This window comes from Nipponia nippon, unplaced genomic scaffold (genome assembly GCF_047370975.1).
Source record: "Nipponia nippon isolate SJK-2023a ecotype South Korea unplaced genomic scaffold, ASM4737097v1 scaffold_32, whole genome shotgun sequence".
Lineage (NCBI taxonomy): Eukaryota > Metazoa > Chordata > Aves > Pelecaniformes > Threskiornithidae > Nipponia > Nipponia nippon.
The window spans coordinates 3749007-3769662 of NW_028262350.1; the positions used below are offsets into that span (position 1 = coordinate 3749007).

Sequence of the window (20656 nt, forward strand, 5' to 3'; positions counted from 1 at the left end):
CACACCACAGGTAATTAATTCTTCTCTCTGCCACAGTGTTCATGAACAAGTCATCCAATTTCTCTGCTCCCTTTTATAAAATGGAAATAGTATTCATTACCTTAGAGATACTGGGAAGCATAACTCTTCAGAGAAGCCAGAATCCCCGTACAGTAGCAGATGCCAGCACATGGTCTTCATCAGGCAGTATTCATGGAGTTAAGTCACAGAAGCTTTTACTTGAGGATTCTCTACTACTGAGAACATGTTTGTTCGCTACTTATCACTTGACCTTTAAGACAATGTAAGTTAGCAAAGAGGTGAAGGGGACAGAGAAAAACCCTTTAATAGCCTAGGGTTTAATTTTGCAAGAAATGTGTTGTTTGAGTAGAACTATAGGATAGTAAGATTAAATGAAAACCAAATTTGAGGCCAAAAAAGTCGTAAGAAATACTGGAGGGGTGGGGGAAGCAGGGGACAGAGAGAGAGAGAGACTTACAACAGCCGCTCAGGAAAGAGATCAAGATCCCATCTGGAGGGGCAAAAGGCCAAAGCCACGGAACAGATGGAGACCAAGTGACAGCTGGTAGAAACATGCTTTCATGTGTAAAGTTTGCTCTTTGGAGAATTTTGCTCTCCAACTCTGAAGGCATCATTACAGCAATAACTCCTCCCCGTACCACACTGGGGAGCTAGCCTGCGCTCAGGAGCGGGTGTTTGAAAGCTCACCGTGATGGTGGTTAATTAACACGGGCCCTTTCAACATTTAGAAGCCATTGTCACACAACCTTGGCATGGTTTTAGCAGCAGAGGGTCCTGTTCCTTCATCAGCAGGGGCTATGAAAAGAATTAATTTGGGGCCCGCTGGTTAACCAGGTTTCCTGTAAATTTTTACATATGCCAAGAGTTGCTTCTGTTTTAGAAGGGCTCGGATGAAGGATATAACGCATCTCAACGTGTGCACATATTATCTTAATGGAAGAGTGTCCAACTGGCTGCTCCACCAACTCCGTTATGAAAAAAAAATCATACGATCAGGCAGAAGAGGGGGTTGTCTTCAACACAGGCCTTTAATCCAGGGATCTTTCCAGGCCACACCAAAGAACTAACATAATTCTAAGACTAGCCCTCTCCTTGGAGAGAGGTGTGCTGTTTCTCCCCAAGACCAGCCAACAATACTGAAATTAAAGTTCTGGAAAAGTGGCCATTGTCTCTTTTTCTTTAATAAAGATATGAAGTTTTTTTCCTGTTAAGGCAAGAATTTCATCCTGCTGCTAGGATCTAGTAATGCAGCTCTGATTACAGAAGAAAAAAAAAAAAGCTTAATTACAGTTAAAACTAAAGTATTACACTTTTAAGACAATTTAGAATTAAAAAACTATAACAAAAAAATCCAAACACTCCCCTTCTGATTACCTATCCTGAGTCCAGTTTCATAACAGATTTTGAGGTACAAGACAATAAATTAAAAGTTCATTCCGACTGCAGAGATCAACCATTTCCTCAATGCGATGTCTTCTTTACTCCCTTTCCAAATTTGGCATCAAGTCCAAGACCTGCAAAGAGAGAAAGAATCCATGTGCACAGAAAAGTGCTTCACATTCTTCAAACAAACATAACACAAGGAACTTTGTGAAAAAAAAAATCAGCTTTAACAGCACCAACTTACGAATGGTCACTCAGAGGCAGCGACTTACCCGGCGTGGGGAGAAAAAAAAGAGCAAATAGATCTGCTAGAAGTCACGTTCCTCTTTTCCTGCACTGGTGAGGCTACTAACACGCTCTTCCATCGAGAGCGTTCTAGTACAAATAGATTTTTTGACCGGCATCTTTTGGTAGCTCTCCCCTCGCTCTACATCAGCTCTATTTAAGTTAAGAGGGGAAAAGACCTCAGGTGTTTCCTTCCCAGACTTACCCAAGAACACCAGGACCGTTCCCACCCACTGCATCGTACTGATGGGATTGGCAAATAGAATGACGGACGCTAAAATGGTGAAGAACTTGCGGGTTGTGGTGATGATGGAACAAGTCAGAGGTCCGAAGTATACCACAGTCATGAAAATAAAACTCTGTAAAAAACACAAAGATGCCTTTCGTCACTCTGACTGGAAAAAGTACAACACGGCTCCTATTTTCAGATGAAAAGCCATCAAGCCAGAGCCAAGAGAATCTTATTTCAAAACCTGATTATTTGCACACAAACTTGTATCGGTTTTACTCCGAAGGCAGCCTGTACAGAAAGCAAGCAACAACCAGCAACGGAAAGCGAAGCAGCCTTACTTTGCCATCCGCTAACTGGGCAAACACATCCCCGCGAAGACCGCAGAACACGGGCGGTGCATTTACCTGACCCAGCGCACTTGTCAGGCCAAACAGTAGGATGTTGTAAATGATGCTGGGGTAGCGTTCCGTAAAACTCAGGAACTCCCAGAGCTCTCCGGTGAACAGTATCCCTGGAAGAAAGATCAAGGTGAAAAGCAGGAATTACGAGGCCAGAGGCAGCCCGAGCAGCCGCTGCCTACATAATATAATTTCAGTTTATGCTCATAACCCAACAGGAGCTACTGAAAGCAACGGCTAAGGGCAGATAGCGACAGGAGAACGGTTTCAAACCGAAAGAGGGGAAATTTAGATTAGATGTTAGGAAAAAATTCTTTACTCAGAGGGCGTTGAGGCACTGGGACAGGTTGCCCAGAGAGGTTGTGGACGCCCCGTTCCTGGCAGTGTTCAAGGCCAGGCTGGATGGGGCCCTGAGCACCCTGGTCTGGTGGGTGGCGTCCCTGCCCGTGGCAGGGGGCTGGAGTGAGATGATCTTTAAGGTTCCTTCCAGCCCAAGCCATCCTATGAGTCTATGATTACGACTAAATTCCACACAGTGGGAAACAAAGAGAACAGGAGAAAAAGCCATCGCCCTCCTAGTCAATGAAAGAAGCAATCATTAACTGCAGCTCCAATTCTGACCAAACAAACCCTAGCGATTAATGAGAAGTGCTACTCCCTCACTGGAGCGGAACGCTACACTGATGGGGTTTGCTTCTCTGCCGGCGCAAGAGAGCCCTCAGGTAGAGCCAGGCGGCTCGGGCTGGAGCGCAGAGCTGCCCGCAGGGAGGACTTCTCAGCAGCCAGCACGGCCGGGCAGCCACGCTCTGCGTGAAGCGGTGTCCTCTAGCGGGCAGGAGAAGAGCGACACTGAACAGCCGCGACTTCTTACAAACAAAAAATAAAACCCCAAACCAAAACATAAAGTTATTTGCAAAAAGTGTTCTAGGCCCTTTTATGGAGCAGGACACAACGCCTCTTCCCACGGGGCGTGGCAGGGCAGGCTCCGGGCGCGGCGGCTGTGGGTTTCGTGCGGTGTTCCTTACCGGCCCCCAGGAACAGGGTGGACCATAGATTAACGTTCAGCATCATGTGATTGGAACCCGTCTGGTAGTGAGCCCTCATGTGGTCCTGCGATACACCAGTCAGCCCATCCAAGGTCAGCGACAGCAGCTAGGAAAAGAGACAGAGGTCAGAGAAAGCAAAGAAAACCTTCCTTCTTTATTTCTTCTGTACGGCGAAAATCTTGAGCGTTCTCCCCCTTTCTTTACATCCCAGTCACCTGCTCAGTAGCAACCACATGGCCTCAAAACACAGGCTGGGAGGGATGCGCGCGTACTCGCGCGCTGACCTCACGCCGCAGCTTAAGAGCGCGCCCCTCAAACCGGGGTGTCCTCCTGCGGAAGCGTTTCCACACCAGCTTCAGGCTACGCTTGGGGTACAAAGGACACGGCCTTATCTGTGCTGTAACGGCTTGTTCCTCCTCCCCCTGCCGGGGCGACGTCTGCGTTGGCGGCACTCACCAGGAGGAGCTCTCCATAGCCAAAGACGTGGTCATCGCTCCCAGCCCCCTTTTTAGGCTTGTACAGAAACAGGGCCACGCCGGCGACTATCAAGAGGACGCAAAGATACTTGGCCGGGGGATACTTCTTCCGCAGCAGAGTCACTCCTAAAAGCATGACTGTAAAGAAGCAACATCACAAACCGCTCCCAAAACCCGCTCGTGGGATTGTAACTTGGCCCAACAGAGCGACACGCAGATAAAACCACGCCTGCGCTTCCCGCGGCAGAGCGGGCTGAAGGGCAGACGCGCTGTTTGACAACCGAGGTCCTCCCTGAGGGCATGAGAAATCCACACATTGAAGAAGAAACGTGAAATTTGCTTACCTGGAATGGGCTTACAAGATTTGCCTAGGACCTACAAAAGAAAGACTGTATTAACGGCCCGCCTACCGTCACCTGCCTGCGACGAGAGCTGGTGGCAGCGTGAGGGTGACGGGCCGGGGTCCGAGCTCCCCGAACGCCCCTCCAGTAAAACACACCCCATACTTCAAAAAAAGACGACAAAAACTCCCACCACAGGGCAACTGCTTCATCAGCGGTGAAGGTTTCAGAAGTCATCTCAAGCCCTCCAACGTGAGCACCAACTCCCAATTAGCAAATTCCCATAATTTCTGGGGATTTCTATTCCCTTTCTGGAACAGCCTGAACTCTCTTAACCCCTCACACAGCCAGCGCTGCCTGAAACCCGGTGACACAGCCCCACAAAAGCGGTCACAGAGAAGTAAGCGCCAAAATCACAGTTTCCCTCCGCGTCATTTCACCAGCTGGTTCTTCCACAGCACCGGCTTCCTTGGTGCGGCGCCTGCTTCTGGGGGACCCCGAGCCCTGGGGGGTACCAGGGTGCTAAGCTGAACCGCGACGCCATCTCCCCCCGCGGCGCGCGCCCCCGCAGGGCCGCCCTGCTCCACCTGGGTCGGGTAGCTGACGAACTGCAGGGCCGAGTTGCTGGAAACCATAGCGCCCAGATAGGAGAGCGAGCAGGCGGCGTACAGCCAGCTCCGAGTGCGATCCGCTTTGACGGCATCAAAAAAATGGATCACTGGAAGGAAGGCAGAGAGGAGGAAAGTCAGGAGAGCTGCCAACAGGCGCCGCCATCATGAAGTGCCTTAAGGGCCCTGGCCGGGCTGGGCCGATGGGCCCAGGCCACTGGGTGAGGGTCAGCAAGGCTCAGGGCCGGGTCCTGCGCTTGGGTCACAGCAACCCCAGGCACCGCTGCAGGCGTGGGGAGAGCGGCTGGGAGCTGCCCGGCGGGAAAGGGCCTGGGGGGGGTGGTCGACAGCCGCTGAACATGAGCCAGCAGTGTGCCCAGGTGGCCAAGGGGGCCAATGGCATCCTGGCTTGTATCAGGAACAGTGTGGCCAGCAGGAGCAGGGCAGGGATCGTCCCCCTGTGCTGGGCACTGGTGAGGCCGCCCCTCGAATGCTGTGCTCAGCGCTGGGCCCCTCACCCCAAGGCGGCCATGGAGGGGCTGGAGCGTGGCCAGAGCAGGGCAGCGAGGCTGGGGCAGGGGCTGGAGCCCAAGGCTGGGGAGGAGCGGCTGGGGGAGCTGGGGGTGCTCAGCCTGGAGAAGAGGAGGCTGAGGGGAGCCCTCATCGCTCTCGGCAACTGCCTGAAAGGAGGCTGGAGCCGGGGGGGGTCGGTCTCTTCTCCCCAGGAACAAGCGATGGGAGAAGGGGAAATGGCCTCAAGCTGCGCCAGGGCAGGTTTGGGTTGGGTATTGGGAAAAACTTCTTCCCTGAAAGGGCTGTCAGGCCCTGGCCCAGGCTGCCCAGGGCAGGGGCTGAGTCCCCATCCCTGGAGGTGTTTAAAAGCCGGGGAGATGTGGTGCTGAGGGACATGGGTTAGCGGCGCCCTTGGCCGTGCGGGGTTACCGCTGGACTCGATGACCTCAAAGGTCTTTTCCCACCCAAACGACTCCGTGGCTCTGTCATCCCGAGAACGCCGCCAGCTCCGCCACAGCGGCCCCCCCCTCCGAGGGGCAGCGAGCCCCGACTGGCGGCCGAGCTGCCCGAGCCGCGGAGCCCCCGGCCCCGGCCGGGCCCCGACTTACGGAGCTTGGCGAAGGCGGCGTTGATCACGCACTGGATGAACACCAGCGTCAGGGCGTACTTGAACTTCTCCTGCTTCGCGCCTTCGCCGTACCGTCCCCGCGTGCTGCAAGAGCGGGACACGGTCAGAGAGCGGCGGGGCCCGGCCCGCAGCGGAGCGGCCTCCCCGGGACCCCCCCCCCTCCGGAGCGGCTCCCGCGGGCCGCCACCGCGCCGGGGCCGGCGGCGAGGGCGGCCTCCCGCTCGCCCCGCCGCTCACATGCTCTCCTGCAGGATGCCGTAGTAGAAGTAGCAGGCGAAGACGCCCAGGAAGCAGACGGGCAGGCGGAGGCGCTCGGGCAGCGCGGCGCCGTTCGCGCTCGCTCCCATGGCGGCGGCGCGGCCGCTCAGCGCCGGGGCCACCTCCAGCACCGCATCCCGCAGCGCGGCCGGCGGCGGCGGCGGGGGAGCGGGCAGCCTCATACGCCCGGCCTGCGCCCGCCCGACGGCCAGGGCCCGCCCGGCCCGGCCGCGCCCGCCCGCCGCGCTGCCGGGCCCGCCGCGGGGCGGAGGCGGGCGTGCAGCGCGGGGGCCCGGGCGGGGCCGGCCGGGAGGGGCGCGCCGAGACCCCTCCCGGAGCCTCCCCGGGGCCGATTCCGCCGCGGAGCGGCGGCGCTCGGGGCGGCGGAGCGCCCCCCCCGGGGCAGGCAGCGCCCCGGGCAGCCCCGGGCCGGGGGCCTTCGCCGAGCGCGGCCCTCGCGGTGACGCAACCCGATGTGGAGCGCGGGGATTGGCTGCGCGGCGGGGGGGGCGGAGCTAGCGGGCGGTGCCTGGTTGGCCTTCCCGCCGTCGCCTGAGCGTCGCACAGCGCCTCCGGCAGCGCCGCGCAGGTCCCGCCGCCCGCCCGCCGTCAGCCCCCGCGGCTGCGGCCTCGAGCGCGGGCGGGCCCGGGGCGGCCGGAGCCCCGCGGCTCCTCCTTCGGGGGAACCCGGAGCCGTTGGCCGTAGCTCGGCGGCCGTGGCTGGGCTGGGCGCTCTCCCCCCGGCTGGAAGCGCGGAAAACGAACCGGGCCCGGCCGGTGGCGGGGGGCTGCCTCCCTCCGGCCCCGCACCCCCGGAGGACGCGGCCGCCCACGCCCGGAGCCGTTTTCCCTCCGCCGACCGCGTCCCCTTTCCGCGGCCTCGCTCACGCTGCTGAAGCAGCTGAAGCTCCCCATCCCGGAGCCCCCCCCCCCCCGGTGCCGGGACCCCGCCGTCGGCCTGGCCGCGGCTCCCACCGCTGCTGAACGCCCCAGGGCCTCCCGTTTAGCTCTATGCCTTAAAACCTCAAAGAAGTACTTTGGGTGCCTGAAATATTTATTTTGTTTCTTTTCAACTGGCAATACCAGCCGCTGCGAGAGAACCCTCTGAACACAAGAGCTCCAAAGCGAACCTTCCGCCTTTAAGCTTTGCAATACATACATAAAATACAGACTTCAAACAGCTGCAAAAATAGTGTCTTTGGAAGAAAACAGAGTTTCTACATCAGGTACAAGAGAACGGGCTGCTTCAGTACAGCCCAGGGCCTTTGCAACAGAACACAAAATCAAACGCTTTTGTTGTCCAGAGGCTTTACAATCAACGCTCCCGTGTCATCGCTTCGCCTTCCAAGGCACCGCGGCGGGACGGCGCTGCTGGGCGCCGCAGCGCTTCGGCCTCCAGCCCCGCCGCGGTCAGGGCTCCCGCGGGACGCCCAGCCTCCGCCCGTCCCCCCGGGAGCCGACGGCGGGAAGCAGCCGGTCGCTTCTCTACAGCGGCAAGGAGCAGAGACCTCTGCGCTGCCCGTTTTCACTTCCACCCCCTCGTCCCGCAGCACGGCCGAGGCGCCTGGGAGACCCTTGCCCGCCCACAGGGCGCCCGGGCGGGCAGCCTCACCCCCCTCAGCCACGCAAGCCTCCCGGAGCCCGGATGGGCGAAGCTGCGTTCAGCCCCCCGCGCTCCTCCCCGCTTAGCACGGCCTTCCGGAAGCTCCAGGCTTGTTTGGAGGGGTAAAGGTGTCCAGGGGAGGCACGGTCAGGGACCCGCTGCTCCCCGGCCCTCTGCGCTCCGAGACGAGCTGCCTTAATAGCGCAGACACCCAACGTGTTCTGCCCCAACACACCCCTCCTCCCCCCCTCCCGGGGTCCAGCGACCCCAGATGGCCGCAGGGGCGAGGGGTGGAAGCCCCACCTGAACCCTCCCAGCTCAACCTCGTTCACGGAGCCGTGGAGCACGAGTTTGCCTCTGCCCCCCGCAGCAGCGCCCGACTGCTCTTCACCGGCAAAACAATCACACGGGAAACAAAGACAATTCAACAGAGGAAAGTGCTTTGAACAGGGGAGGCTCGGAGAAACGAGCCTCCCCGGCAGCGAGGAGTCCCGTGGCACGCTGTACTCCACAGTCTGTCATCCCCAGAGGAAGCCTGCTGCGGTTCTCGATCCCGGGGCCGCCTGTCACATCCCACCTTCAAGGCGCCAGCCTCCACGGGCTGGCAGAGCCGCGCGGAGGAGCCAGAGCTGCTGTTGCTGGCTAGCCTTCCCCAAGGCTTCACACCACGAGAGAGCTGTGGAAGACGACGCTCTCCTCTGGCTGGCCGCGCTTCCAGTGTTCGTAATTCAGTGAAGGAGACTTGGACACCTCGCTGAAGCTATCTACTGCAGCGTCCTTCCGCACCCCAAGGAACGGGGCGGGAGCTGCGGGCTGGCAGGATGTAAACACGCCCGTGCCGGGGCTGGGAGAAGCTGGAAAGCTCCTGAAGAGGAAACCCACGTTTGGGAAGAGAGGCTTCACCAGGCTGACGGGGCAGAAGGCAGAACCGGTGGGGTTGAAGTGCACTTTGTTCTTATCCGGGCAGGAAGGCTGGAAAGGCTGATCAGGGCTGGGGGAGCTGAAGGAGAGAGAGCAGAGGGCGTTAGGAACAGGCGCTCCCAAGGGCACCGAGCAGCCGGTGCCTGCAGCCACAGGGAAAACACCCGGAGCTGCGCGCTCTGCAGAGAGCCCGACTAAAAGCTGAGCTGACTCCGTGAGCTGGAGCGCTCCTCGGGAACAGAGCGGCACGAAGAGCCTGTTTTGAGAGCACGCTTATTTATAGGAGCACCACCTCTTCTCAAGAGGCTCTGCTGGCTGAGAAACACCTACTGCCTGGGAAGGGCAAGGCATCACAAGATCCTTCCGAGCGCGTCCGAGGGCTCGCAATTCAGACCCGAGCAGCCACGGTTTTGCTGCAAGTGTTTTCCTAGAGGCTGCTCCCTACTTTTGGAACGGGGCAGGGGAGGCAACTGCAGCGACGGAAGCCTCGGCTGCCCCCACCCCAGCGGCCTCCCATAGGACCAACCCCACGCGAGTTCTCTCCTGCCGACAACTCCTCATACTTACGAAGCTTCTTCAAAGGCTCGGACCTTCTCGCATCCCTCAGGAGGCTCCCGTTTAAACATGTAGCTGTGGTTGGGCCGAGGAGAAGCAGCAAAGGCCAGGACTGGTGAAGGGCTGCCCTCCTCTAGCAGGGAAGAAGAGAGGTTTTGAGAAGTTTTTAGAAGAATCCAGCAGCGCTCTCCGACTCGACGCCAGCCGTGCTCTTCTAGACCCTGGGGCTGCAGGCTACAAAAGCCCAAAGCTGCAGCATTGTATCGGGGCAGCTCCCAGCTCACATCCTCCATCTAATACTGGAAACCACCCACCCAGAGGGTAACTACTGGAGCTTTAGAAGTCCGCTACAGTTTAGCCAAACTGGCCAAGAGCCTCTCCCCCATCTCAGCTGCAGCTTCCAACCAGCACGCAGACAGGGAGGAGCCGTTGCACCGAGGTTTTCGTAGCACTGGCCCCCCCTTGGTCTCCCCTGACCTCCCGCCCCTCTGCTTTCAGCCTTTACCTTTCTCCTTTGGATCTGGCTGCACCTCGTCTGCCGCAGAGGAGGGCTCTTCTGCCGCCAGTCTCGCCAGGGTGTGCGGAGAAAGGCGGAGAGGCACGGAAGGGGAAGGAGAAAGAGAGAGGCTGCTACAGCTGCCACTGCCGGGCTCCAGAGTCAGGGACGCATCTCCAGAGCCTCTCTGGGCAGGCGCTGGCGCCCTGTGGCCATCTGGGACATCCAATATCTAGGGAGGAAGCAAAGTCTTAGAGGAGCAAGAAACCCCTGCCACCAGTGAAGAGATTTAACAGCAGCTGCACCTACAGACAGCAGCTACTTGGGGTGCTGGATCCGGATCCGGGCAGAGCCTCCACTTCGGGGAGCAAGGCAGCCTCCTGCAACCAGGACACCGGCCCTTCCGTATCCTGTAACGCGCTTTGGTTCATGAGCTCTCTGGGATCACTGCTCCCACATCTGCACAGCACAAAGTAGCCGTGGATGCCAGTCTAAGAGAGTCTTAAAGCTGTCGGTGAGGTGTCATCTCTCCTGAGATCACTACTGGCTCACCTCTCATAGCACCAGCAAGTTTTAAGAAGGGAAGGCAGCAGCCACTTGACCCAATTTAGACAGTTACGTGCCCAGAACAAACTAAAACTAGACACAGAGACCGTCCCTGTGGCCAAGAAACAGATACAGGAGTGTCTTTAGAGGGAAGGATGTCCAAGACCACCCAGAAGATTCAGGGCAACCTTGTGACCTTCACTTACCCGCAGAAGCTCTTCATCTCCCTGTTCCTTCACAAACACTTCTTCCAGTTCCTGGTTTAGCCCTTCCAGGCTCCTATGCAAACAGGGGCTGAGCCTCAAAACGGGCGATGGAGAAAGGAAGCCTGAAGAAGCGTCCTGTAACAATCCAGAACCAGAGAAGGTGGTTATATCTGCACAAACTCAGCCGCTCCATCCTGTCCCCACAGCTCTCCAGGGCTCAGCCAAAGCCTGCCAGGAGGCTGACGGCAGAAGGCTGACAGCAGAGTCTCGTAAACTCACTAACTGGAGATCAAAGCACAGGGCTGAAGAGGTGGGGGGGGAGAAGAGAAAAAAATTCTCCCTTCTCAGGCACGAGAGCAGAAGGCTGAGAACAGCTTGGACACCTGCCCAGAGGCGCCTGCTCTCCAGCTCACTAGGACACACGGTGACAGCGGAGCAGGGGAGACGTGAACGTACCCTGAGCGATCCAAGGACAGCATGGTCCCCCTGGAGCGGGGAGCTCTTCTCCTTTTCTTTGCCACTTCTGCCATTTAGCTTTGTTCGCTGGAGCTGCTGCTTCAGTTTGGCAATCTAGCAAACAAAGTTTCAGCTACAGAACCAGACAAGCCAACACACCTCCACCAAAAAGGATCATGCCTCGTCTCTCTCCTCCCCCTCTCTTCCAGCCCACAAGGAAGTGCCAAAATAGAGACGGTTTCAATCACACAAGCAGCAGCTCTGGCCACCTCTCAAAGGATGGACCAGAAAGCACCTGCAAGGCCTCGTCACAAACTCCCCCGCTGCGATGTGGCCAGTGCCCTTCCTCTAGTGGGTCTGGGTTATCTTCCACCTACAGATCGTTAGGAACCAGGCCCCACTGGGAGCCACGCACGCCACGACGCCGACAAGCAATGCACTGAGTTTCAGTGGAGCTACTTTACAACAGCTGCCTGCTAGAGGAAGCCAACAAGATCAGTCTTTGGTTGAAGCACAGAGCGTTAGGGATGAGAACAAGGGCTAAGGTCTCATCCTCACTAGTATCCTGTCCTCCCACTCCCCTCCCACGCAAGCAGGAGCCTCCAGCAACTAACACAGATCTTGCTCAAGCATCGGGAGTGGGTCTATTTTACCTCTCTGCGGTGATCTGTGCTACCCCAAGAAGCAGAACGCTTGTGGGCACTGGAGCTGGCTTTCCCCACTTCCACGTCATGCCAGGACACTGGAGTCTGAAGTGATGAGAAACACGGCTGAGAATAATCACAACGTTTGCTGGTTTAGAGACTGGTGGTAGAGTCCTAAGGATAAGTGCTCAACTACTGCCTGCTCGCAGCCCTATTCCAGTCTCCCCCCCTCAGTGCAATACTCAGTAGCGTGCATGAAGAGATAGCCATCTATTTCTGTTTGCCAAAACAAAGTCACTTGGGCCAGATTTGTGGTTATCGGGCAACTGGACCTCACAGACCTACGTGGCAAGAGACCTGCCCCGAAGTCAGTGGCTTAATCACCACAAGCACCAGATGAGATAAAGGGCGCCAAACCATTACCCCGGAGAAACAACCGCAACCGCCCCCTGCGCTGCTCGCACGGGCTCTCGGCTGATGACCGGTGACGTAGGGTTTCAGGCACTCATTGTACGAAGAAGCATTACCGAGAGGAAAAGCCTCACCCAGCTATGAGAACACACAACTTGCTGCTGAGACCTCAGGCTCCTGTATCAGAGCTCAAAGGCGTTACCAAAACCAGAGCTTGGCCTGCAGACTGACTGCTGCTGCTGCCGGAGCGCTGGAAGAACCCAGCTGACTCTCCAGCTCTCGTCCCTCCGGCCGCGGGGCTGGCAGTTCTCGGCTGACTCTCTTCATGCAGAAAAACAGCCTCAGCACCACTTTACACAGCTGTTTTCCAAGCAACAGCTACATTTTAAATATCAATGGAAATCAGAAAGGGCTGTTAATCTGATCAGCAAAGGGTGTGAACTTCCTTCCACTGCACTCAGCCCTCTCGGCAGAGACTCCGGGATCGGAACAGTCCCAAGGCACATCATTTTCAAGACCAGCCATCATTTTTTCCCCCCACATCGCATTTCAGTGCCTCTCAGAACGCTCACCCCGTGTCACTGCTGCCTGCCATTTCTGTGGGAGGCTTTGGATGATGCTTCCCTCCTCCATCCTCAGTGACAGGCTGCCAGAAGGTGCAAGGGCCTGAGAACAGTTCCTCTCCAAGCAGCTTAACTGATCTCCCCAGAGGCTACTGCAAGAACAGCAGCTGTTTTAAACCCTGTTGAGTCATGAGGATGACAGAAGCCTCTTCTCTCAAAACAGGTTTTAAAATCTATCTAAGCCAAAGGAACAAGGCGAGTTACCTAGACAGGTACCAGCTTTTCCTTCTGTAAAGGGATACAGGTGATTTCTGGGCAGAAATCCAACCCTCTCCTGACTTAACAGGCTCTGAACGAAGCCCCTCCTTACACACAGCTCTGTAAGCAGAGCACACTGCGTTCCCTACAGCTAAAACCATTTGTTGTCGTGGCCTCCATTTTGCAATGCCTGTAAGCAGCAGACATTGCAGCACAGAAGTTTTTCGATTTACAGTGTTCAGTCTGGTTTGAGAGAAGAAATCCCTTCAACGGTCGCAGCCATCCCCGCGCTACCCCTGAACCGTGCCAGACAGAGCCGAGGAACAGACCAACGCGATGGGAAATCCTACGGCAAAGACCAACCTTGCAGTTTCAGCACATGGCACATCTGATCTCATTTCCTACCTCAAATATTCTCTCCTAAACAACTCAAACATCATTACTTGGCTGTTATCCCAAAACATTGTGTCATTTTCTACCCCAGGAGACCACGCACGTAAGAAAGCTAAGGAGAAGAGGCAAAGGTCTAAGAGACAAGACCGCAGCCCTATCCCACATTACTGCAAGAGGCAAATCTGTGGGAAGCTGAACTCCAGCTGCTAAGAATGGTCCTGCTTTGCAGGATGCGACAAACTCTCCTCAAGCCGCTAGAAGCCTCCTGAGCCCTTGAGAAGTCACTTATTGCAGCGATACCCAGAGCACTGAGCACTGCACCGGTGCTGACAAAAAACTAGGGCCTAAAAAGGAAGAAAAGACGCTGTTTGCAATAGGAAGGCCTGAAAACGAAGAGCGCGTATGTGTCCCACCTCTCGCAGGCAGACTGTCAAGGCAGAAGGAAATTACAGAACCTTTTGTACTAACTGTGGCAAAACCGCTTCCTCAGAAAAAGGAGAGAAAAAAAATGCTTTGCACAGCAAGATAAAGCCGCAAGCTCCAATCATGTACAGTGCTGCCATCCTCACCCCCACACTGAGCACCTGCAGTTGTATCTCTCACTTAACCACCTCATGACAGCAAATCTACAGAGCTCTGCAAAACAGCTGATCAGTAGCTGAATAAGGAGGGAAGTAAACATGTACTGGCTAGCAGAGAAAGTCCCAAGTTTGATAACTATTAAGCCTGAAAACATGGAAGGAGTGGCAAAGTCGTGGAGGTTACGATGAGGAACATTTCGTGAACGCACAGGGTAGTCGAGAACCAAGGACTTTATTCCCAGCTTTCAACAGACAAGTCATTTGACACACAGGGGTTTGTGTGTGAAACTGGAGATCACTGCTCCTTTCACAGGCATGTTGCAAGGTAAAATTAGCATTTGCAAGACACTTGCAGATAACTGATGAAAGACTGCGGCACACCTGGCCTATTCACTGCCAAGAGGAGTGATCAGCTCCAGGCTCAGCAGAGTCTGAATTAACACAGTGGTATCTTCCATTCTGGGAAGAAGGAGGTGCCCCTTTTCTCCAACCCTTTCCCCAAAAAGGCCACATGCAAGAAAAACTAATTAGCCGCAGAACACTGGGGTTAAGAGTTCTCACCGCTGCTGATGAAGACAGAAAGGAAGAGTGTGCTTCGCTAACTCAGAAATAAAGCTAGACAAATTCTTTCCCTTCCTTTCCAGCACGCCCTCTGCCCTCAGCAGCGCTCTTGGGCACCAGAACTGAAACAAAAGCAGGCCAGAACACTTTGGAAAAGGACAATGGAAGCTGGAATCCAATTGAGAATTTCCTGCAAACAGCCCAGTAATAAATTGTTGAACAGCGAAGATCAAACAGCAAGTTAACAGAGATTGAACGTGCTAAATAAACAACTTGTTAAGCAAACGGATGCTCTTATCCTTCTAAATTCTTTCACCTCTGCAGATAGGCGAGCACTATTTGCTGCCATACAGTAATATTTACAGGTTGCTAAGAGTTCCTCGAGGTCTGGAGCTTTTCCATTCTACAGGGGAGAGCTGCGCCGTTCGTGCTAGTGAGCCCTTCTGCAGGAGCACCCTTGACTTCTCGCAGCGTGTGGCACACAGCCCGCGAGTGTTGTATAAGGACTTGGCCCAGAACCGCAAGCCAGAAAAAAAAAAAAGCGGTGCTGAGCCAGTACTGGAGTAGAAAGCCAGAGGCCATCTGCCTCCAAACAAGGCCAAGGAAATTCTAACTCTGCACCAAAGTGGAATCAATTGAAGCTGAGAAGCAAAAAGGGGAAAAAAAGCCTTCCTAGAAAGTTGCAGCTGGACAGATGGAAATTTAATGCCTTCCCTATTCACCCCTAGTTTACACAGCTCGTTTCAGTTCTGCAACCCTCTCCTGGCCCAGAGACTTCAAGGGCAGTCCGCAGGCGTTCGTACCTGGGTAGCTTTGTCATTCATGCACGAAGTGGAAGCTCCTTCAGCGTCCCGCGGCCACTGTCCCAGCAGGTACGAGCCCACGATGGTGTCCAGCGAAGAGGTGCGCCGCACACGGGGCTGCCGGGGACGGCAGGTCTTCTCCGCAGCAGCAGCACAGGGAACGCTAGCTAGACGAGGGGGGAAAAAAAGAAAATTAGACTTCCAAAGCCAAGATTCAGCAACAGCTATCACAATTAACAAGCCCACGTCCACTGCAAAGATCACAAGAAGGGAACTAGCACATACAGCCTGGAGAAGTGCATTTATTTGTCGGAAACCAGAGTCCTATAGCTTCTAACGTGCCCAGTGAATTCCCACTCTCACAACAGCAGCAGCTCTCCCCTGCCAAGGCCATGCTGCTGCCCAGCCTCGGCACAGGCAGTTTTGCTGCTCAAAGTCAGCTATCGAAAACAAGCAGCAAGAGAAACACCACTTCAGTAGAGTGGGCCAGCAAGGGCTGGTGGATTGACCGCCCAATCTGCCCTGCTGCTCACTCCTCCGCTCCACTGCGGAGCCGTATTCACACTTATCACCAAGAGATTGCTTCTCTAGGAGCAGAGATTCTACTGCAGTCCTTAAGTGGCTGCTTGAAGCCATTGATTAGACATTCCAGCCAAAGTCGAGGCAGCTGCTACACAACCAAGTGAAATACTCAGCATATCCACATTGCTTTTGCATGAGCGCTGTAGAAAAAAACCCACTACGCTGTCTGTAAGGCCATATTTCTTACTAGCTGGAGCACAATGCTTCATCAGAGAACCCAGGCTCTTACCATGGTAAAACCCAACAGCGAAAGGGAGCCCATGTGCCTCAGTTTCCCCCAAGGAAGCATGCTACTGCTCGCTTCCAGTTTCAAGGAAGCCAAGAGAAAGTCTGCAAAGGTTTGGATCCTCCAGCGGGACCACGCGAGCGCTTGGTGTCATTAGCAGGCGCATGCATTCATTCAGCAAAGACCAGAAAGGGAGATGCGCAACCTGTTCACTGTCACAGCCCATTGCTGGCAGGGCCTGAGCTCAAATCCAGGAGCTCCAGGTCTGCCCAGCTTCCATGGGATGGCCGTGCTGCCTGTTCAGACATCACTCTCATAACGGTAGCTAGAACCATGATTAACAGAAAAGCTTTGTAAATCAGCCTAGTTTAAGTTTGTGTGTCAGCAATGACGCACACCAGTGCAGTCCCATCACAAGGATGGAGAGCCAAGCGCCTCTCTTGGCAGGCAAGAGCACAGGCTTTTCGCCTTCCCCGTCTCCTCCATCGCATCCCCGACCAGCTCCAAACTAGATGGGATCCACACGCAGCAGAGCACAGCTGCCCTCTTCTGCAGCCCCGCTCTCACCCCTGCAGCTGAAAAAAGCTGTTATCATCAAAACCAAAAAGGTAGCAAGAAAGAGACAAGTTCAAGCCAGCAGGAAAGTTTGTTTGCATTTCGTTTTGATTAGACATGCAAATTACCACACACATTAGAACCAGCCCTGTGGCCTCCTGGCAAGATATTAAGGCCATGCACAGCGCTCTGCTCCAGGTGCTTTGTGTACAGACGTTCTCTCCTTCCTCCCCAAAATGAGGGCACGGCAGGCGGGTAGCGAGTTAACCACACTAAAACCAGCAGTAAAACTGTTACGCAGTACGTTGTGTTTGACAAATACCTCGGGGTATACAAAGGTACTGCGGCACCCAGGCAGGCTCAGGGGTGAGACTGTTCCAGGAACATGGCCTGTTAAATACATCTTTTTATCAGCTAAAATACCATTTGAGCAGTGGAATTCTTCAGTTCTAGGTGAGAAAAGGGTAGGAACAAAAAGCCCCGTGGGAGGGCAAGAGAAGCATTAGTCCTTGCATGACAGCCACACCTCGTAAGGTCCACACTGGATTAAAGCCTTATTGTGTTGGGTCCAGCTGGCATTTCAAGGCACACTCCCTGCTCTAAAACAGTTAACAGTAAGACACCTACCACTAACTCTAATTTAGAAACTCGTTAGTATTTGCAGCTTCCTCTTCAGTGCCTCATTACCCCCACAGGCTATGTTACTTGCATCTCCATTACGTGTGACCTCAGCTGTCTTCCTCTCGCGCTGCTCTCCCCAGCCAGGCCGCTGGCAGAACTGAACGCTGCTGCAGCAGGGCAGCCCCTCTCCCGCGCTGCGGTGACAGCGCACGTCCCCCACAAAGCTCTCCAAGGGGCCCCCTTTGATACAACCATCACATCCAGAGTGATGGGGGTCACCTTCGTACCTTCAACAGGGCAACACAGCTGAAACCAGCCCAGAAGGACCTCGAGAACAGACACGACCGAGAGCAGAGGAGACGTGGCCTCCTACGGTGACAACTGCATCAATTGTGTTTGAGGGCTGACAAACATCTAAAGCTATTAATGTATGAGCAGCACAAACCGTCATTGCTTTTCATGAAGTACAACTCTGCTACCGAACAGCTCAGTTTGTTTTCAAGCAGCACCGAGAAGCCCGAAGGGCAAGGGGCAGCTGGGAGATGCAGGGCAGGTTGCCTCCGGAGGCAGGTTGCCACCGGGGGCAGGTTGCCCTCCTTACGGTGCAAAGGCTGCGTGCACGGCGCCGCGTTTTGGGCACAAGGAGGAGGGCGCGAGAGGCGCCGAGGCAGGGTGGAGTGTCCTGTTTACGGCTCGGTGCTATTATCATCCCTCCGCACCGAGCCTGCACAGCTGCCACCTGGCCACAAGCGCTGGAGTTGGTCCAAGCCAGCTCCACAGCTGAGAAGCGTCAGGTTGTGGCGCTTTTACTTTTCATGCGACAGTAAAGCTGCTGCAGATAACAGAACCGTCGCCGTATCTCCAGGAGCCGCTTGGCTGCCTCCAATTGCTGCACGAGGCTTTCATGCAGCCACAAGTTAGAGACTGGTGCAATGCATACGTTTAAAAGTAGAAAGTTTTCAGTACTGGAGTCCTAGATTTGCAGTGTCCCTGGTCCTTCCCAACCACATCAACATCAGTGAGCTCAGAGTTTCCTCAACAGTCTCTCTAGGCCAGCCAATCTCTGCATCTAGAAAGGTAAAGTAAAAGTCTTCAGTAAACTTTTAAAAACTTCAGGGTCACTTCTTAATAAAGAGTACCTACAGCTGAATCGAAAAACAATGGCAAGCAAAAATAAAGTCAAATCTTCTTCCTTCCCTCTCCAGATTTCACCCTGGGGAAACCAACCCTTGAATATCAGAAGAATGTTTAAAAATTTAGGGACATGCTGTCCGGACTCTGACATTTTTGGAATAAGCCCCTGCAAAGGTCTATCTTCAAGCGATGAAGCATAAAATAACAGTTCATGTTTAAATACGATCAGCTTTCAGGTTAACCATGGAATGACAGGCTGTCTGAGGTTTCACTACGCAGGAAAGCTTTCCCTACCTAATGGTTTTGGATGCAGTTTTCAGTTTACCGGCTCAAGCAAGAGTTGTAAGCTTTCAAGAGAGAATTTCTCAGGGAGAGTTTAGCTGAGGTGGAACCTAAGCAACTCTGTCAATAATAACTAACTTATGCAACTATCTTGCACCCCAGTGTAACAGAAATTACTGCTAATTACTTAAGTTCTGTATGTTCTTCCCTCATCTACACCTTTTAATGCTCTTTACAACATGTCTTATTCAGATGATGCTCCTGATTTGGGGGATGGGGGCAGGGAGATAACATAAATGCCTAAGTTGAATTTCTCATGGGCTTGCCAAACCACAGCAGGACCCTGTGACACAGAAACATCTCTTTGAGACAAAATATTCACACCAACCAGGCTGCTGGATGTGTATCAGTGTCCCCTACTGCACCCCACCACCACTTCCTTGATCTTTAACATCTTCCTAGACAATCTAGCTGGGAGATCTCTAGACGAAAACACTTTTCTGCACAACAGCTACTTGAAGGCAGTTCAGGTGGCACAAGCAGAAGGGACCCATCGCTGACATTGCTGGGGTGGTTGCCAGGGCAGGAGCTCCGACAGCAGACACAAGCTACGCTACCATGCCAGAGCACCAAGACAGCACCTTATGTTCACCTTAAGGGCTGCACTGCTTAATGAGCTACAGCTCTAACCAACAGTTTTGGTGTAGAGGAGGTCTTGGCCATAGCATCACCCCGAGCTCGCTGGCTCCAGTCCAACCAAGCAGGAGGCGAGGCTGGTAGACAGCAAGAAATCCAGCGTCTTCCCTTCTCTTCTTGTTTTAAAATGTAACTGGACAAGAGACACGCGCAGGACTTCCAGAGGATGTTACGAACAGCAATCCACAAACCACGTCAGGGAACCTCACTTCATCTAACCTCACTCTGCAAGATGGTACTTGATCAGAAAACTTATCTCCTCTGAGGGCCAAAACCACTTTAACCAGGCATTTCCAGTGCAGTGACAAGCAGGGGACGTGTTAGTGAAATAAAGATCGAAACTGAAGCTTCCACATTACAACCCGTTTAAGTCTCATTTCAATTTCCCTGCAGTTTCATCATGGTGAATCAAGTTACCTGACAGGTTGTTGCCAAAAAATTCCCAGCAGCAAGCAAGCTTCAGAAATATATCCTCAGTTTTTATTTAATTTTTTTCCCCCCAGATGGAGCAGGTAAAGAAAATTGTGTGTCCTGACTGCTGCACTGAGGAAATGCAACGGAATCAGTTCTTTTTGAAGTCTCAATCTTTAACATAGCAAAGACTAAAAATCTTTACAGGGAAAGAACTGCCTTTTCCCAGCATTGTGCCTTCACTGCGCTCTCTCCACATTCAGAAAAAACGTGAAGATTTAAGAAGCCACGCTTGCAACCATCGCAGTCAGCCCAGGCAGTTCCTCGTGGCACACCGAAGCGCTGCTATTGCGTGCTGCTTCTGCAAAAGCACTCCCGGAGAGGACCTTAAATTTATCGCACAATCTGAAAGCAATGCTGGATTATGCAAGGAATAAATGCTTTTGCTCTGGGAATCCCAGAAAGCCTAAAAGGAGATGAACAGGCAGTTTTACTTGTTCTTAATGAAATTTAAAATCCCATGCTTAGTACACTACAGAAATCTGCAAACGTGCTAGAAAACTGAAGCATTTCACTACAATTCTCGGCACGGTCAGAGCTTAGTACCAACACAGGAACGAAGGCAAGATCAAGAGCTAAAGGTGCTGGGATGAAAGGTCACAGAAGCTGGAGAGAAAAAAGATACATCCTCTCCACAAAAACAGCTAGAGACAGGTCTTTTTAAGTGGAGGAGACAAGGGGAAGATCCCAAGCTTTAACCAGAAATGGAGCAGGAGATCCAGAGAAGCTTGCCAGAACGTGCTCACTCAAGGTACCAAAAGACCAGCGAGGCTATAAATCCACACCGTCTGAGGGGTCTCCACAAAAAGCCCCACCAGAAAACAAAGCCAAGCAGGGATGCAGAGAAGATCTCCAGTACAAGACAGGCAGCAGGATGACTCCAAGCAACCTCTGAAGGCTGGA

At 54.1% G+C, this 20656-nt stretch overlaps 2 protein-coding genes across 15 annotated transcripts in view; both read right to left on the minus strand.

Moving 5' to 3' along the window:
- Positions 1-1184: 1184 nt before the first annotated feature.
- On the minus strand, positions 1185-6567 carry SLC35B1 (solute carrier family 35 member B1). Its single transcript, XM_087770177.1, has 9 exons — positions 6169-6567; positions 5912-6015; positions 4770-4900; positions 4186-4216; positions 3822-3979; positions 3345-3471; positions 2326-2432; positions 1895-2048; positions 1185-1535 (listed from the first exon to the last, which is right to left on the minus strand). The coding sequence occupies exons 1-9, from the start codon at positions 6369-6371 to the stop codon at positions 1483-1485; spliced, it is 1068 nt and encodes a 355-aa protein (XP_087626303.1). The 5' UTR covers positions 6372-6567; the 3' UTR covers positions 1185-1482.
- Positions 6568-7225: 658 nt separating this feature from the next.
- FAM117A (family with sequence similarity 117 member A) overlaps positions 7226-20656 on the minus strand; it is a 33287-nt gene continuing 19856 nt past the window's right edge. For 9 of the 14 annotated variants that reach the window (XM_087770415.1, XM_087770413.1, XM_087770414.1 and 6 more), the window contains 7 exons: positions 15187-15353; positions 11626-11742; positions 10973-11086; positions 10517-10651; positions 9774-9996; positions 9281-9401; positions 7226-8792 (listed from right to left, as the gene is read on the minus strand). In XM_087770415.1, coding sequence (XP_087626541.1) covers positions 8453-8792; positions 9281-9401; positions 9774-9996; positions 10517-10651; positions 10973-11086; positions 11626-11742; positions 15187-15207 — 1071 coding nt within the window. In that variant the 5' untranslated portion in view covers positions 15208-15353 and the 3' untranslated portion in view covers positions 7226-8452. Of the gene's footprint in view, positions 8793-9280; positions 9402-9773; positions 9997-10516; positions 10652-10972; positions 11087-11625; positions 11743-15186; positions 15354-18110; positions 18229-20656 lie in introns of those variants that run through there. The other 5 variants (XM_087770410.1, XM_087770404.1, XM_087770417.1 and 2 more) reach the window with 4 other exon arrangements.

Excerpts from the sequence above, each read along its gene's own strand:
- SLC35B1 (XM_087770177.1), bottom strand. The coding sequence starts at position 6,371 with ATGAGGCTGCCCGCTCCCCCGCCGCCGCCGCCGGCCGCGCTGCGGGAT. Across the intron at positions 4,901-5,911 it reads CGCCGCCTTCGCCAAGCTCC|TGATCCATTTTTTTGATGCC; the intron begins GTAAGTCGGGGC and ends CCTTCCTTCCAG. Across the intron at positions 4,217-4,769 it reads TCGTCAGCTACCCGACCCAG|GTCCTAGGCAAATCTTGTAA; the intron begins GTGGAGCAGGGC and ends TTTCTTTTGTAG.